Source organism: Mugil cephalus, chromosome 6 (assembly GCF_022458985.1).
Source record: "Mugil cephalus isolate CIBA_MC_2020 chromosome 6, CIBA_Mcephalus_1.1, whole genome shotgun sequence".
NCBI classification, from domain to species: domain Eukaryota; kingdom Metazoa; phylum Chordata; class Actinopteri; order Mugiliformes; family Mugilidae; genus Mugil; species Mugil cephalus.
In genome coordinates, this window is record NC_061775.1 from 3,556,025 (window position 1) to 3,572,032 (window position 16,008).

General features: G+C 41.1%; 1 protein-coding gene across 1 annotated transcript; it reads right to left on the reverse strand.

Annotated features, from left to right (window-relative positions):
- Positions 1-4,435: 4,435 nt before the first annotated feature.
- lhx4 (LIM homeobox 4) lies at positions 4,436-15,533 on the reverse strand. Its single transcript, XM_047586172.1, has 6 exons — positions 15,134-15,533; positions 11,247-11,418; positions 9,687-9,889; positions 8,974-9,128; positions 8,232-8,403; positions 4,436-7,400 (listed from the first exon to the last, which is right to left on the reverse strand). The coding sequence occupies exons 1-6, from the start codon at positions 15,210-15,212 to the stop codon at positions 7,012-7,014; spliced, it is 1,170 nt and encodes a 389-aa protein (XP_047442128.1). The 5' UTR covers positions 15,213-15,533; the 3' UTR covers positions 4,436-7,011.
- Between the last annotated feature and the right edge of the window lie 475 nt (positions 15,534-16,008).

Consider the following 16,008-nt stretch of genomic DNA (forward strand, 5'->3'; position numbering starts at 1 on the left):
CCACTTGTGTTTCACTGGAAATCTATCACAACACAAGACGTTAGATAAGCGTCTCAACATGTCTGGTTAGAGCCTGTCAGTCATTCACAGATCTACGACAGCACTAGATCGTCTTCCCTGGATTAGAAGTCATCACTAGGGGCATAGCTTCATATTTAATTCTTGTCTTGTTGGCTGTTGTACAGTGGTGCTAGTAAATTGAGATGCAAGTGAGCTGTTCTATACATGAGATGAATTAATATCTCTCCACATGACATCTATATCTGCATCGATGTCCCGTCCATCCCTCCTTCACACGGGCCTCAGAGCACTTTTTTCTTTCTTTTAAAAGTATCTTCATCCACTTTTATAAACTCCAGCCAAGAAATCTTCCTCAATAAAATTTTGTGCATTTCTGCTCATGAATTTTGAGGAGGAACCCTCCACAAGTTGAGAGGAAACCTTTTGAGTATTCATCACGAGTCTGAGACATGATGCTCTACAATCCCACAAAGAGACGACCAGTGACCATCCCACTGTTATGAATTCCATCCACATCCAGCCATTAGGCTGTTGGTGTATCTCTAAAGCCTGTTTGGGTCTCGGAGTTGTCTCCTCGTTGCTTCCTAAACTCCGTTATGCTGCCTTGAGGTAAAAGAGGATGACGGCAGCTGTGCTTCCCTCCCAACTCGTCTGCAAGACTCTGACACTAAGCCCATTATACTTCCATTATGGGGCCTCAATTTTCCTCTGAGCTTTTCACTTTTGACACTGCAGCTCCCTCCCTCTCCAAACCGCAGACTCACACACCCCCTATGCCTCAACGCTCTTCAATCTTTCTGAATATTTATGCATTTTTTAGAGGTGAAAAGTAATAAAGTATGTTTACTCCAGTAGTGAGCCTAAGTGGCAGCACTCTGCTGGTGATATTTATTCCCCAGCGATTCTTTAAAGTTGCCCCAAGATGCAAATCATTTCTCCATTTCAAGAAACAAGAAAGTAAAAGTCGACTATGAAACTAAACAAATGAACCATTTTTGAAACATGCAGCATTTACAGTTTGTGGTTGTTAGCCAAGAAGGGCATTAGATGAAACCACAAAGGCTAACAATTTAACAAGCTTTTTGAGCAGCTACCCTAATGAAGCTACCATAATGACCGTAAGGAATTACAGTGATATAATGTAAAAATGAGCCTGTTGGAGTATTTAAATAACTGTGTGAGGACCTCAGTTTGCAGACTTTGATCCAAAGTGATTCAGTTATGAGATTCTGTGCCTTTATAGTCCACTTAAAGTGGACAGGGCTACAACTCTACTGTTGTCCCTTTTACAGCCGAAAACCTGCTTATGTCCCTATTTTGTAAGCAATGACCAGTGCTTTGTAACAGTAGACCTTTTAGACTCATCGCAGGAAAAACACAGGTGAGGCCAACTGTGCTCTCAGCAGCCAAGTTTCAAGTGTCACAGTAAACCACAGTAAGGCTGAGGCTAAGGCTGAGCAGGATGATCATCCAACTAGCTCATCCATCATTTGTGATGTACAACGATCAAGCATAACATTATGACTTATAAGTGTGTATGTCTTCCTTTGTGCCTCCAAAACAGTTGTGACTCATCAGAGAATGGACATGGGTCTTCCGAGGGTGCCCTGTTGTGTCTGGGAAAAGAATTTTGTTAGTGGGGGACTTCAGGTCCTACGGGTTGAGGGGAGGGGCCTGTGTGGATACTTGATCAGTTTGGGATCTAGTGAATTTGGAGGCCAGGTCAACACCTTGAGCTGTTTTTTTGTGTTCTTTCAGTTGTTCCTAAACTGTGTCAGGCTGCATCCTGCTGGGGATGGCTGCTGCCATCAAGGAGTGTCATTGCTATGAAGTGGGGATATCTGGTCTGGACTAGACGGGTGATATACGTCTAAGTAACATCCAGGTCCAAAAGTTTCCTAGCAGAACACTGAACTATCATAAGATGGTTGATGTTATTTACCTCTCCAAATGTTATCCCTGATCGGTGTATGTGTGCCTCATACTTTGTTCTTCTTTCTCTGGCCATCATTCTGCACACTGACTAGCTTTATCTGTCTCCTGTTAAAGCCATGGTGTGCCGTTGCTTCAGCCCACTCATAGTTGCCTCTACCAAGGTTTATTTAGGCCCATGAACTCCTCCCCCATACCTGTCATTTATCTGATATCTGCAGGGTGATTACTGAGTGGAAAAGTCACAGTTTCACATTAAAACAGCCTTGAGCTTCCAACCTTGAGGGTGTCATTGAGAGGCCTCTATTTGACTCCAGCTCTTCTTTAAGACTCACTTCGTCATCCTGCAGATCGTTGTTCACTGCGGCCTGAATGGAGTCGTTTGGGGAGAAAAATGCCCTGTCTAAATGCTGCAAGATTGACTTTCAGTTCAAAACAAATCCTGCCTCTTTTGCATGTTAATTTATTCCTGTTTGCTTCAGATGAAAAAAAAGAAAACCCAACAGTTTCCTTCAGGAAGTTTGTAATAAAAGCCTTGCGATCGATGATAATGGCATTTGCGTTTGTGTTTGTCATCTTCGCAAAAGCAACAGTGGTGGAGTTTCCACAGATTTATTTGTATACTAGTGCTGTAAGTGGCGTGTAAATTATCCTAACTGTCTGTGTGGCTCTTTATCTTTGTAAGCCCGTACTATTAGAGTCTATCCATTAATGCCCATAAGCCAGCCAATCAATGCTTAAATAAAAATCAGCTCAATTTGAAGCATTTTATGCAAACGTGCAAACTGAGACCGAGCTGACTCTTTGCATTTTATTTTTTATAATGCAACACGAATTGCTAAAACACAAAAGAATCGATAACACTTAAGTTTGGGTTACATTGGCCGTCTCTGAGACAAATGTTGCACATTGCTGCATAGAAATGAGTTTCATACGGATGTATACTGTGGTGTAATTTCATTATAATTCTAAACATACTTAGCCAACACCAAAGTTACAGGGAATAAATCCACTATAAGCTAAGGTTTTAGCAATCCACCTGTCTAAGGACGATAGCAAAGGTTGAACAGGAACACAATCCCGTATGTCGTTGAGTTATGTATGTCAGAAAGCAGAGAGAGAGAGATGGAGAATGACCCTCAGCAAAGGACACAGTTACTGTTCATTGACAGCACTTTTAGGCCTAATTTATGCCACTACTTCCTGTTAAGGCTGATTCAAATGCCTTCAGTCATGAAAGTGGTGTGACTTGGAGGATTACAATTGGACCAGATTTTCAAAAGCTTTTGGATGCGTTTGCTATAGTCATTCATGTTCAATCCTCATCTGGTCATATATTTAACACAGTGATACTCAAGTTTATAATCACATATCACATAAAAACTAATGACATCCCCATTAGTCTCAAATGTACATTGTTCATACATAGCATTTCCTACTTCCTAAGCTGTTAACCATCAGTTTGCAGAACCAGTGTTCTCACAACTGGACCACTTTTATTTTGTATACACAACATACAATGTGATATCCATTTATGTTAACTAGTTGTTAGCTTGCTGAACGGTTAGCCTCAGTGGCTTCTAGACGGCAACAGTTTCCCGAGCAGTATTGTTACAGCAGATGTCACCTTTTGAATGCCAAGCATTTTGGTAAACTGCTGAGCTCACAATTTCCATTTGAAGGCATTATCTGTCCTGTATCACATGATATTATCTAAATTTGATTGTTTTTATTATGAAATCACAAAATAAAATTTAAGAGGATTTAAAGAATTAAAAAATAGATGTAGCCTTTACATCATCATTATTGAAAGGTAATAAAAGTAATTTTTGGTAGCGTTTCGCATGTGTCAGAATTGTAAATGGCATCACTCCTCCATACAGAAAATTTGCAAGGTTGACACGCTAACATACAAGCTAACGGCCGACATATGGGTCATATTCCCCTCTTTCCCTGACTACAAAGCATGTTTGCCCATATCTCACAAAGCACTCTACAATTAGTTAACAGCACAGGGATTAAGGGTAGATTTGACAGTGCAGCGCTGCAATCTGCCGCTGTCTCTTTAGCACTGAGAGGATCAGAGAAACAGCCAGCAAGGCATCTGTTTCTGCACTTGTTTTATTTCTCCCTCCTCGTTCTTTCTTCTCTCTCTTCATGCATCTTTCTTGTCACCCCCACCCAGCGAGCGAGAGAGGAAAGCAGTATCAATCACTGTTAACTGACTGACCACTGTCTGTTGGTGGTACTAAATGGATCTCCACAATTGAATAGAGGCCTAAGTGTGTGGTAAATGCTCTCAATGGGTAAATGAATTTGCGGGTTAACTCGCTCTAAGAGTGTTTCAATAAGGCAAAATAATAAAAACACCAACAGCACATATTTTTCTTTTGATATATTAAAAGCAAAGTCCAGCTGAAAATCTTAACTCTCACATTCATCACTGCAGGCCCAGTGTATGAAAGAGAAACGCACTCAAGTGTAACCCAAAGACAGTTCAGCTTTATTTTCCTCATATAGATTTGACTGTACACAGTTCATACCATTACACAGAAGGCATAAATGAATAAATTCAGTGCTCTCTTTTACATCTTTTTCAAAGACACATGGCAATAATAAATAGCGCTCATGAAACAAGACAATCAACACGTTTTCAAACTGTACAAAATTTACAACAGTTAAGATGCAAACTTTAGAGGCAACACAGACTTAATGAAACTGTCGTGGTAATGCGTTTGTGTATAATATATTCATGTCAAACTTTAGATTACAGCCCGCAAATTAAGACTGTAAATATTATGTACAAATGAAGTACCAGTCAAACACTTACTGGGAGTCTTCTGACATGAACAAGTGAAGAATACTGGGAATAAGAGGGTAACAAATTTGGACTGGAAGGGGATTTATAAATAACCTGTAGTACTGTTAGTATAGTATTTTTTATTAACCTGGCACATCAAATAATTATCATTTACATACATCATATTTAAACTATTTTCTTATAAACAGCTCGGTCTTGAAAAACTAATATCTAAATCTCCAGCAGCAGTAATACACACTTTTTTTTAACCCCTGTACATGTTATTTCCAAAGGGTATTTTTAAATAAATTACAATTTTGAAAATAATAAATTAATACATAAATGAATTAATAATTCAATCCTTCTTTTCATGATTTGTTCTGTCTTTGTATGTGGCAATACATATACTGTATGACCAATTACTAAAAAAGATATTAATTAATTAAAAGGAATTGTAAATAAAGTTGTTACCCTTTTATTTCTAACCTCCTTACTTATAATCCCAGAAGATTAACCAAATAATTACGCTCCAATTTGCGGCCGGTGATCCAAGGTTTTTGACTGTGAGGTTGATTTCTGTTTTAATTTCTAGTTTTAAAACAAAAGAAAAAACTTGGCAATTCTTTTGAAAAAGGTGCCTACATAAACAAGGACTCGTTTCTTTGTGGAACAGAAACAGGAGCAGAGGGAAGATCTGGGTGATGTTTTAGGACATATTTCCCTTAAATCAGAGCAAACTCCAGCTCTGCCACAGCCATGCTCAACGGGTCAAACCACACTATTATCTGCTCTTATGGCTCAAGGAAAGCTTGCAGTTCAAGAGAATCAGAAATGGTGCTTCTCTTCGTTGGGAATCCTTTATCTATTTCAGCTCTCGTTCGGGGCTTTAAGATGCAGCTGATGTTGCCTGAACTGTGAGAAAGCCCTGCAGTCATGCCAGCTCTGATGCTAAAGTATCAGCCCTGAATGTGGGGGACTATAGTAATCCCTCTGACATGGAGGCCAGGCAGCGGGACGACAGGCTGACAACACATCTGGGGTCAGTAAGTAGGTTGACAGCAGACAAAGATAGAGTCGTTGGACTGAGCAGATTACAAAAGAGAAGCCCGGATCAGACTGAAGAAACAGAAGAGCCAAGCATATTTCTCAGCATTCCTGCTAATACTTTGTTGATTTTGGAGCATCAGATATACGTGTGATTTCTCATCTAATTCAAGAAATCTGCATGTCCTGTAAATGAATATGTCCTCGCCATACATCTGTGCATTCAAAAGAATAAATTAGCAGTTTAAATGTGAGATATGTTACTAGAACAGTCAGAACTGAATATCTCCAAACCACAACTGGCCGTCCTCAGACACACAAGCTTGGATTCCTGGTCACTCTGAGATAATTTAATACTGACAGACATCTGCTCTCAAACAGCTTTAACGCACACAGGAACATGTCAAGCACCTATAAATTTAGAAGAGAGACCTGCCTTGTGGCAAACAGTGTTCGCCCTCTTTCAAACAGGGGCAACATCAGCTTTTACGAACAGACAGACGAACGATGGGCCAGCAGCCATCTACTTCCTAATAACTCGTGAGCTTCAGCAATATATTAAAAAACATTAGCATGGTTCAAAATTCACACTTGTGCCACTGCTCTTGTAAATTTCTCTCCCAATGAAACACTGTGTTCTTGCCTTGTGCATACGTCTCTCCTCTATTCCTCTCTTTCTCCCTCTGCAATCCTGACCATACATGTAGAAAAAGAAGAGGAGAGTAAAGTGCATTGCCAATGTAACGGCTCTGATATGGCCAGACAGCAGTCCTACTCATTATGAATCAGAAGCATGCAGGTGCCTCCTGGGTCTCATATGGACATTGAGCTAGATTGTAGCCCTAATGCTGTAGCTGTTAGACAGGGATGGTGTGGTTTACAATAATGACCTCCCCTCTGAGAGTAATCCACCGACATATTGGATATCCAGTCTCATTTTCAGAGAGTGAATGGACAAAATAAAGTCACGTAATAACAAAAATAGTATGATACAGTGTTGAGATTGAACATTCAATGTGGAAATGTTCTTCACTGCTTCTGTCCGGACTTTACATCTTGAACCCTCAAAGTTACGACTGCTGAAGGCTTCAGAGTCACACATCTTCTCTCTCTTCTTCACCCAGTGCACCAAAACATACCGGTCTGGGAGGGCGATAGAAAGAAATGTAAAAAGCCTTCTGAGTCAGTTTTGATGTATTCCCATTCTTTTCTACTCAAAACTGGGAATGGTCCATCTCGTCCAGCCATGAGGCGGGGCTGGTGGGGAAGTCGGGGTATCCCGTACTGCTGCCTGTGGAGAGGTCTGAGGTGGGGCCTCCAGCCATGGCCCTTAGAGCCTGTCCCACACCACCCGGTCCCCCCTGTGCCACCAGACTGTCCATGCTGAAGCCCAGATTGTTGAGAAGGGGGGTGTGGCCTGGCAGGGAGGCGATTGAGGAGGGTGACTGGGGTAGGCCGTAGGGACTTCCTGCTCGGATGTCGTGGTAGGGTTGCCCTGCTGCATCGACAGAGAAGCCACCATTCAGCACCGCGTTGTTGGTCACATCGCCGACGCTCCCATAAAGGCCGTTAGTGTGGCCGAGATCTGACAGGACCTGGTCGTCTGTGGAGAAGACACCATCACTTAACTTGAGAGGTGGAAAACTCCCCACATCAACAGTTATGCCACCTGAATCAACATTATGTAGTTATCATATTTCAATACAGTTAAGTGCTTTGATGAGTCAGATGTATTGTGCAATGTTATGTGATTACATGGAGGTACAATAAGTGAACTGGACAATGAAATGTTCAAAAGACATTTCAATTCTGTTTGTTCTTTACATTCTTCCCTAACAAAGGCCTGTATGTGCTAAACTACTGCAGCATAAAATATTTGTTTCCATCTCAGTCCTTCCTGTGTGGCTTCAATAACAACAAAGCCCCAGAGCGCTTCCCCACTAATTGACTAAAAGCCCCACATGCTTTATAGAGTTTCTGTCACCATGTTTTCATTTCTCATAAAAATAGCCTTCTTCTTAAAAGTGGCTTGAAGACTTTTATGACTACCCAAAACGGGGTCTGTGAACATTAAATAACACATGGGCATCTAAAACGCTGTTTGCCTCCCACTAAGGACCCTCTCCCCTTTCCAATAAGCTCCATCATGGCGACAAACGGAGGCAGGAGGCTGCGTCAGCGGCCACAGGGAAGTGTGACTGGAATGTGAAATGAGAATGCCATTTTGCATTTGCCTGAGAGTGACACTATGCAATGAGGAATGCAGAAAACAAATGAAATGCCACAAAGACTCATTCCACTGCTGCTGCACTTGTGTCATTAAGCAGCTTATAGGGACCTTCATCCCAGTAGCACATGACTGACAATTCCCTCACAGGGATCTCTCTCTTAAAGACTAGTAGTATGAGCACTTGAAGTTATACACACTGCTTACCTCTGAAGCTCAGTTCACTGTCACTGAGTCCTGCATCATCAGCTGAGCTCTCCTTCTCAACCTTAGTTCCTCCTCGGTTGCGTTTCACGCTTTTATAAAACTGAGTCCAGCGATGTCGACCTGCATCTTTCTTCAGACGCTTCTCTTTTGCTCGCCGGTTCTGGAACCAAACCTGACAGAGATAGTAATCACAATAATTATTGTTATCATAATTCACTCATCATAATTATTATCTAAAACAATTCCCTTAAACAAGATTATAAATGCCTTATTCATTGTGTCAAAACGTCTCCCTCCTCAAACCACTTTGACACAACACAGCAAGCATTTTAACAAAGTAGTTATTTATATCATATGAGGTGTAAAAAAAAAAAATATGGATAGTAAAAATTAAATGGAAAAAACAGCACTATAAAATATTATTTTAACAAGATATTTGTGGTAGGAAAGGTTAATGTTTTGATTGTATATATATGTGTACACACATATGTAAATTGCTGAACTGATCAGAGGTTTTGGCAGCGACTCAGTAGCCTGATTCCAGGCTCATAAGTTTAAGGAATAAAGTGCCTGAGGTCCCCACACTGTAATCTGGCTGATAACATGCACAATGAATAAACCTTCATTAGTAGTAACCTTCAATGGTATTTTGAGGATGTTGAATAACTGAGCTGCAGCACGTTAGCTCAGATTGACCCGTTTCCCAGGAATATAGGCATGTGTAGTGGTCAAGACAAAATACCTGCACTACTCTCATGTCCAGCCCCGTCTCTGAGGACAGCTGCTCTCTGACGTGACGTGCCGGCTTCGGCGAGTTTTTGTAGGCACTTTTGAGGGTCTCCAGCTGCTTGGCGGTGATAGTGGTCCTTGGTCGCTTGGTCCCCGCCTCTGAATCATCTGAAAACACCCTTACAAATATGAGTTATTTCTTCTTTCATTTGTCACCTTGCCTTAACAGGCTGTGGCCCTCAGCTTAAGCGTGGAGCATATGGGTGTTAAATGAACTGAATGGTCGTGTATGGAAGTGTATTATTGTCCTTGTGCATCTGTCCCACTCCCACAGCAGAGGACATAAATCTACTCAGTGCCAGAGGAACGGAGTTATTGGAGCCACACCATATAAGAGCATTGCTTCACTTTACATAATCAATCAGAGATGCATGGAAATCTCCAAAGAGAGGGAGGGAGAGAAAAAGCCCACAGAACCAAATGACAAACAACATAGATCCACAGTCAGAAGTCATTTTACTGCATTGCACGGTGCTGATAGCTTTATCCATCAAATGAGGCCAGAGTCATTTAGCACTGAATCGAATGGATGGACGTTGTAAATATTATTGAAGAAATCTTATTTTTATGTGACTAGAAGTACAGTTTTGTTTTTCTCGAAAACATCTTCTGGCTAGAAAATGTCAGCTATATTGTCACATAATATTTTTAATCCTGCATTCCTACCATTTTGTTTGGCGGTCTCATAATCCACCTTGCACACCAGCCTTCCATCTTCCATGAGGTAAAACTCATCCCCGGTGGCCAGCTGCCTGCTGCACATAATGCAGGCAAAGCAGTGCAGGTGATAGACAAAGTCCTGTGCCTTCCGCACAACCTGCGTTGGAGGGATGCCCTGTTGACATGATGCACATTTTGTTCCAAAACGCCTGTGGGAAAACATGAAAAAGAGAGATTTAATTAGACAATTTGATACAAAACACTGCCTCTGCAGACTGATGGATATAGTGAGGAACACTCAGATTAAAAGGCAGACGACTGTTTCTTCAACTGCAGCCAAGAATGATGGCCCAGTGTCTGCACTAATAGAAGCTCCAGCTGTTGAGGAGGGAAAAATCAGACCTGGAATGCATTACTGTTAACGACAGATCTGTCTACAAGTTGATGGATGGACAGGATCAATGCACTGTGCGGGTTTAGCGTGCACGTCTGTTTGTGAGAGCACATGCATGTTTGCATGTTTATGTGTTTGCAGATGAAGCAAAGAGAGCTGAGGGGGAGGAGGAGGAGGAGGAGGAGGAGGAGGAAAAAGAGACGAAGAGGAGGAGTGGTGCTCACAGTAAACACACTCTGGAGAATCAATAAAACACTGACTCAGGAGAGGCTTTAAATCACAAAACCAACCTACAAAAATGAAAAAAAAAGCAAGGAAAAGCCTCTGAATTACCACAAGGAAACAAACACCAGTAAGTCTTTGTGTGCGTGTGTGTTGTTCTGTGTTCATGTGTGCGTTTTCCAGACACATACATCCACAGCTTGAACATGCCAACGTCCCCCTGCTGCCCCCTGGGTCATCTAACACAGTTAGCTCCCAGTGAGACTGCAGGGCTCTTTAGGTCTCATTCAAGCTTGGAGCATTAAAACCTTTCAAACATGATTTAGTAAAAAGCCCAGATCTGCTGATCCTGTTTTGGATAAAAGTCAAACTCAATTTTCTTCTGTAATGCCTCAGAAATCCAATCGTTGAAAGAAAGAGACAGAATGGCAAAAAGATAGCAAAATAAAGGGATTTTTAATCACAACCTCTAAAATGTGAATTATAGAAATTCTAAATGCCACCAGCACACGTGTTAGTTCTTAATAAATGAGCAAATATGCTCCAGCGTCATGCCTTGGACTAAATCCATTTATAACAAACCACTAAATTAAAATGAACGAAAATTAATTCTTCCCATGCAGTAATAATAATAACAAAAATAATACTGTTAACTAGCTCAACTTTTTGATGTTGTACTTTTTAAGAAAGTTGATACTGTGAACTGTTACATTCTCTCATTGCTTAACTTTAAAAGAGTCAGAGACGATCATATAATATAGTAAAGGATTTATTATTATTATTTTATTTGTTGTTTTTTTTAATATTTTATTTGTTGTTTTTTTATCACATACTAATCTGATATTAATCCCCACGGAGAACCATTCAAACAGAAATATTCCGCCTGTACGAAGACAATGATTACGACAAAAACGGACAGTAACGGAAGTAAATTGAAAAGTCGTACTGACTTGAAGAAGTCCTCCTTGCAGTAGACGCTTCCTGCCCGGGAGAAACATTTGTCCGCCAGCGGAGTCTGGCAGTCTGCGCACTTGAGGCACTTGGAGTGCCAGTGTCTGTCCAGCACCTTCAGGATGAACTTGTCCAGGATGTGCTGACTACAGCCTGCGCACTGAGGGATCTCTGCGAGGGGAGTAAGAACACAACGTCACTCAGCGAGACGCAGACAGAGGCGAGCCTATGATAGCAGTGAAATTAAAGCTTCCAGTTTTGTTTACCAATAAAATAAAAATAGTTCAATTCAGTGCTGAGGTAAGATGATTACAATTATTGTTTCCCTTCAGCAAGGCCAAAGGCTTACTTCAGCTCATTTATTTTAAATGAATTTAATTATACTGAATTTAAACGAATTTTATTTGGCCAAGTATAAATTTCGCTTGACTCGGGTTTTCTATTTTCTCTCAGTATACTTACACACAATAACAGTGCTAAGAAGAGATGCGTGAGAACAGTTGAATCAGTTAAGTCAAACGGTCCCTATAGATTTTAACACAGGCGTTACACGCAACTAATTGCATTTTACACATAGTATCAATGTTTGTATACTATGTGTGTAGAACGGCCTGTCCTAAACTGAATATATTATATTATTATTTTTTTTTATTATATATTATCGGCGTGTTCACGTTGCGGAGGTAGATTCATAATACATTTTAGGAGTAGTAACAACATCTGCACACCATCAACAGGATAATGATCCTCCTGTTTATTTTTTATTTTGTCAATGCCTTTCTTATTTTTAATACCTTGGTTTCACGTCATTCATTTAAAATTGTGCGTTTACTTTGCGAACGTGTGCGTTACTGTCCAAGGTGCTGAACTCAGACGTGTTCGTCTGCGGCGAATTATTATTATTATTACTACTACTACTACTACTACTACTACTACTACTACTACTTCTACCTACATGTCCAGTTCTAGTTGGAAATGAATCCAGTAATGATTTTATAGGATGTATGGTAGCAATCACTGTTAGTAAGTGAGGCGACTTCCAGGTGTAAATCACGCTGAAATTACATTTATCATTTTTGGGATTGTGAAAAGCAAATCTACAGCAGCAGAAACAATATACCCATCCAGAAACAATGGCATGCAACAAGACTCAATAATATATTAAAATTTAACTGCGGGAACGATAATCCACCACAATTACAGTGAATACTCCTAAAAAGGAAAAAAATAAAATATGTCCAACTTTCCCTTCAAAATAAAAGACAATAATTCTAAAAGATTGAGTTTTACGTTGAAGACATATACATGTAAGGGTAACTATTTTATTTATAATTTCCTCTGTTTTGTCCCCTCCATTAAATTAAATGGAATCGAATCTTGTAAAATGCCCCTTGCCACGATCTATAAACCAACATCAAACATTTCATCGATGTAATCTGTAAAGAGTCGCTATTTTATTCGCATCTTCTCTTGGAGTCATCTGTATGATATCCGATAAACAACAGTCAATATGAAGGAAAAGTGGCGAGTGCAAAGAACAGAAAAACACGACGAACCTAAAGCTACTGGTTATGATGTGCGTTTGTTTACTGTGACAGACACATCTTAGAAAACATCTTAGACTGACCGTCTAAAGCTCCTCGTGCCTTATGCGTAATCCCATCAACCCGTACAGTCACCGCAACAAGGAGATCAAGGCACATGTCTACTTATTTTAATTCGTGTATTTTTAAAGACATTTATTTTGAATAAAATATATAAATATCTGGCCTGAAAAACATAACATTTACTAATAATATTAATAATAGCACGATGAAATTGACTCATATTCTGATTAACTTGGTGAAGAGGAAAAACAAATAATGTAACTGTACAGCCTCAGCATAAAAATACAGAGCAACATTCCCGCAAAGACACCCGGTGAACCGTGAATTCGTAGAGAAATGATAGAAGAACGTGGTAAAAAATGATTTTAGAGAGGGTTCTCATATGAATTAGTTCCCCGGCCTTTTGAAATGAGAGGGCATTTGAAATATCTGGAGCTAAGTGGTGTCCGAATGAAGCTGAGCTGGATGGTTTTTGGAGAGAGAAGTGGTGCTGAAAGGAAAGCAGCACGATTCTTGGCAACGACAGAGGGTCCGCCGTCCAGCTACAGTGTGTGTGTGTGTGTGCGTGCGTGTGTGTGTGTGTGTGTGTGTGTGTGTGTGTGTGTGTGTGTGTGTGTGTGTGTGTGTATGTGTGTGTAGAGAGAGGGAGAGGGAGAGAGAGAGAGAGTAAACCTCGTGTATCCAGGAGGTTTTCTTCATATCTTATTATCTGTTGCCACCACTCTCCACTCTTCACTACATTCAGTCTCATCGCCTCAGTAATTTCACACAGGAAGTGAAACATATCTCCAGGGCCTGTCTCCTTTGCCTGTTTTGTTGTTTAGGAGATCAGGAAGCGCAGTCTGGCAACCGCTCATACCTTCCATTGTCAAATGATTTGTGTTAATTAAACGTGAAGTAAACACTTTATATCCCAGACTAATAGCCTGCGGGTTAAGGTTTGGATGTAATTGGCCTGAGTCAGCAGAGCACTCTGTCTATGATGATATAAAATGCTTGGACGTGGTCTCTGTCTCTGCTTTTATTCCTGGAATAATCCAGGTTTAAATCCAGGATGGCTGCTGGCACTGCGGGGGGCTGAGTGGCAGGATCTTTATCCAATCTTTTAATCTGTCTCGCTTTATAAAATTAAAGAGCATAAGCCGACCACGTATAGGCCCTGCTCCTTCAGTCAGGTTTAAATACTGAACAGACTGGGAGTCTTAAACGACGCACATCACATCATATATTTTACGTTATTCTTTTTCCGTTTTCAGTTACACCACAGCAATACTCTCTGTTATTATTTTATTTGTTGGATTTTCAATGCTTTTTTTCAACCAATAATTATCTGTATTGTTAAATCAGTCTAGAAACTATCCCATTATCCCATTTTTTGTGGATTATTTGTTTGGACTGGCAGCCTATAAGACTCATAACCCATATGTACAATTTACTGAATAATTAAATCAAAGCAGAAATGCATCCAGTATTTTGATCTTTTTTTGTGCAAAGGGGCAATGCACAGATTAAAACCAATTAACAGATGTGAGGTATTTTTCGGATTGGATGCTGAGAGATGAAAGAGGGAGCAATATGGAGATGGTTAATAAACATAGTTTGTCCCTAAAAACAAAATAATAATTCCATAAAAGGATAATCTGCTATTAAATGTACCCTAATTCCAACACACGCTTCAGAGCATGAATCGAAATAATAAAGTGTCTGAGGCATTTAATTTGACCCAGTGATGAGTGTCAGTCAAAGCCAGGGTGTATTCGCCTGATGGGTGATGACAACTGCGTCTGATCTCTTGACCATGCGGGCTCGTTTACAAATTAACAGTTGGGAGGCTCAGTGTGAGCCCAACAACCTGACAGAGGTTGCAGCAAAGTTTGAGGCCAAACTAGACAATCTTATTTCTTAATGACAGATTATTTCGCTTTATATGAATGCATGGAAGTGCCCTGTCTTTGAGCTATATAATCTTGCACCTAGTAAACATCTTATCTTTGGGAGGCTGCAGAAATGAATTAGACATGTGGAATCATTTTAAGGCTACGGAGCAGTAATTACCTTTGCACCCCGAAATATAAGAAATATACACATCAATGACACACCAATGGCCTGTATACGTGACACCCTAAGACGGGAAGGCTCTTCTCCTCAGTCTCGGCCGATTTACTGTAACTAAGCACCTTTTCCCACAGCAAAACCCCGCAGGATAGGTTGCCATCGCCAACCGATTCCCTCACTAATTCTCGACGGGAAGAAAGGAAAAATGAAGAAACATGTCTTACGTTGCAGTGGCACTCCGAGAATCTCCGGTAAACTCTTAACAGGACTCTCTGTCTGTAGGACCGCTGCACTTTGCATCATCGTGATCCAAACCGGGAGACAAACGCACGCACATACACCCGCAACACGGTGGGCGCACTCCCCCGTCCTGTCTTGTGTTGAAAATAAATAAATAAATAACAATTATGCTGTTGTTGGGGCCTCTCTGTCCACTTTGTAGAATGATCTCAATGGCGGCCCGTCCCGTCAAGCATCTATCCCTGTTATTTCTCTATTCCCGGGATGGTGTTCGTGCTGTGCCGTGCCGTGCAGAGCTGTTTTGGAGTGGATCAGACAGGCTGCGCGGTCCATTCAGCGCTGCAGGGGCGGCGGGACCTGACGTCACCGCGGCAGTGGCTCACCGGGAGCCAATGGGAGCGCAGGAAGAGGAGGCCCCCGTAGGCGGAAAGCATCCTCAATAGGTGTATGAGCGAGCAGGGGAAAGGAGAGGCGTCTAACATGGTATATGAAAATGTCTCCGGAGAGGCGGGACCTTGCGCCGATGGAGACCATAAATAGCTCACTGCAGTGGGTCCCGGAGGTACCCCGGGCCAGCAGGACTCCTTCTGAGGGGAAGGAGGGGGGTTCCACAATGCTGGGAAAATGCGGATCAATTACATTTCAGTTTTACCTAAGGAGTTGTCAATAAAGAAAGAATGAACCTTGTCCTCGTAGATTTCCTTGCTGATCACTGGGACAGAGGTGAGGTGATGTTTCAACACTAACATTTGGTTCCAAATGCAACACATTTCATTGAGGGTACTCAGACGTATAGGCCATGTGTTTGTAAAGGAAGTTATCTTGATAGAAAATATTAGGAACCAAGGAATCAGCTGAC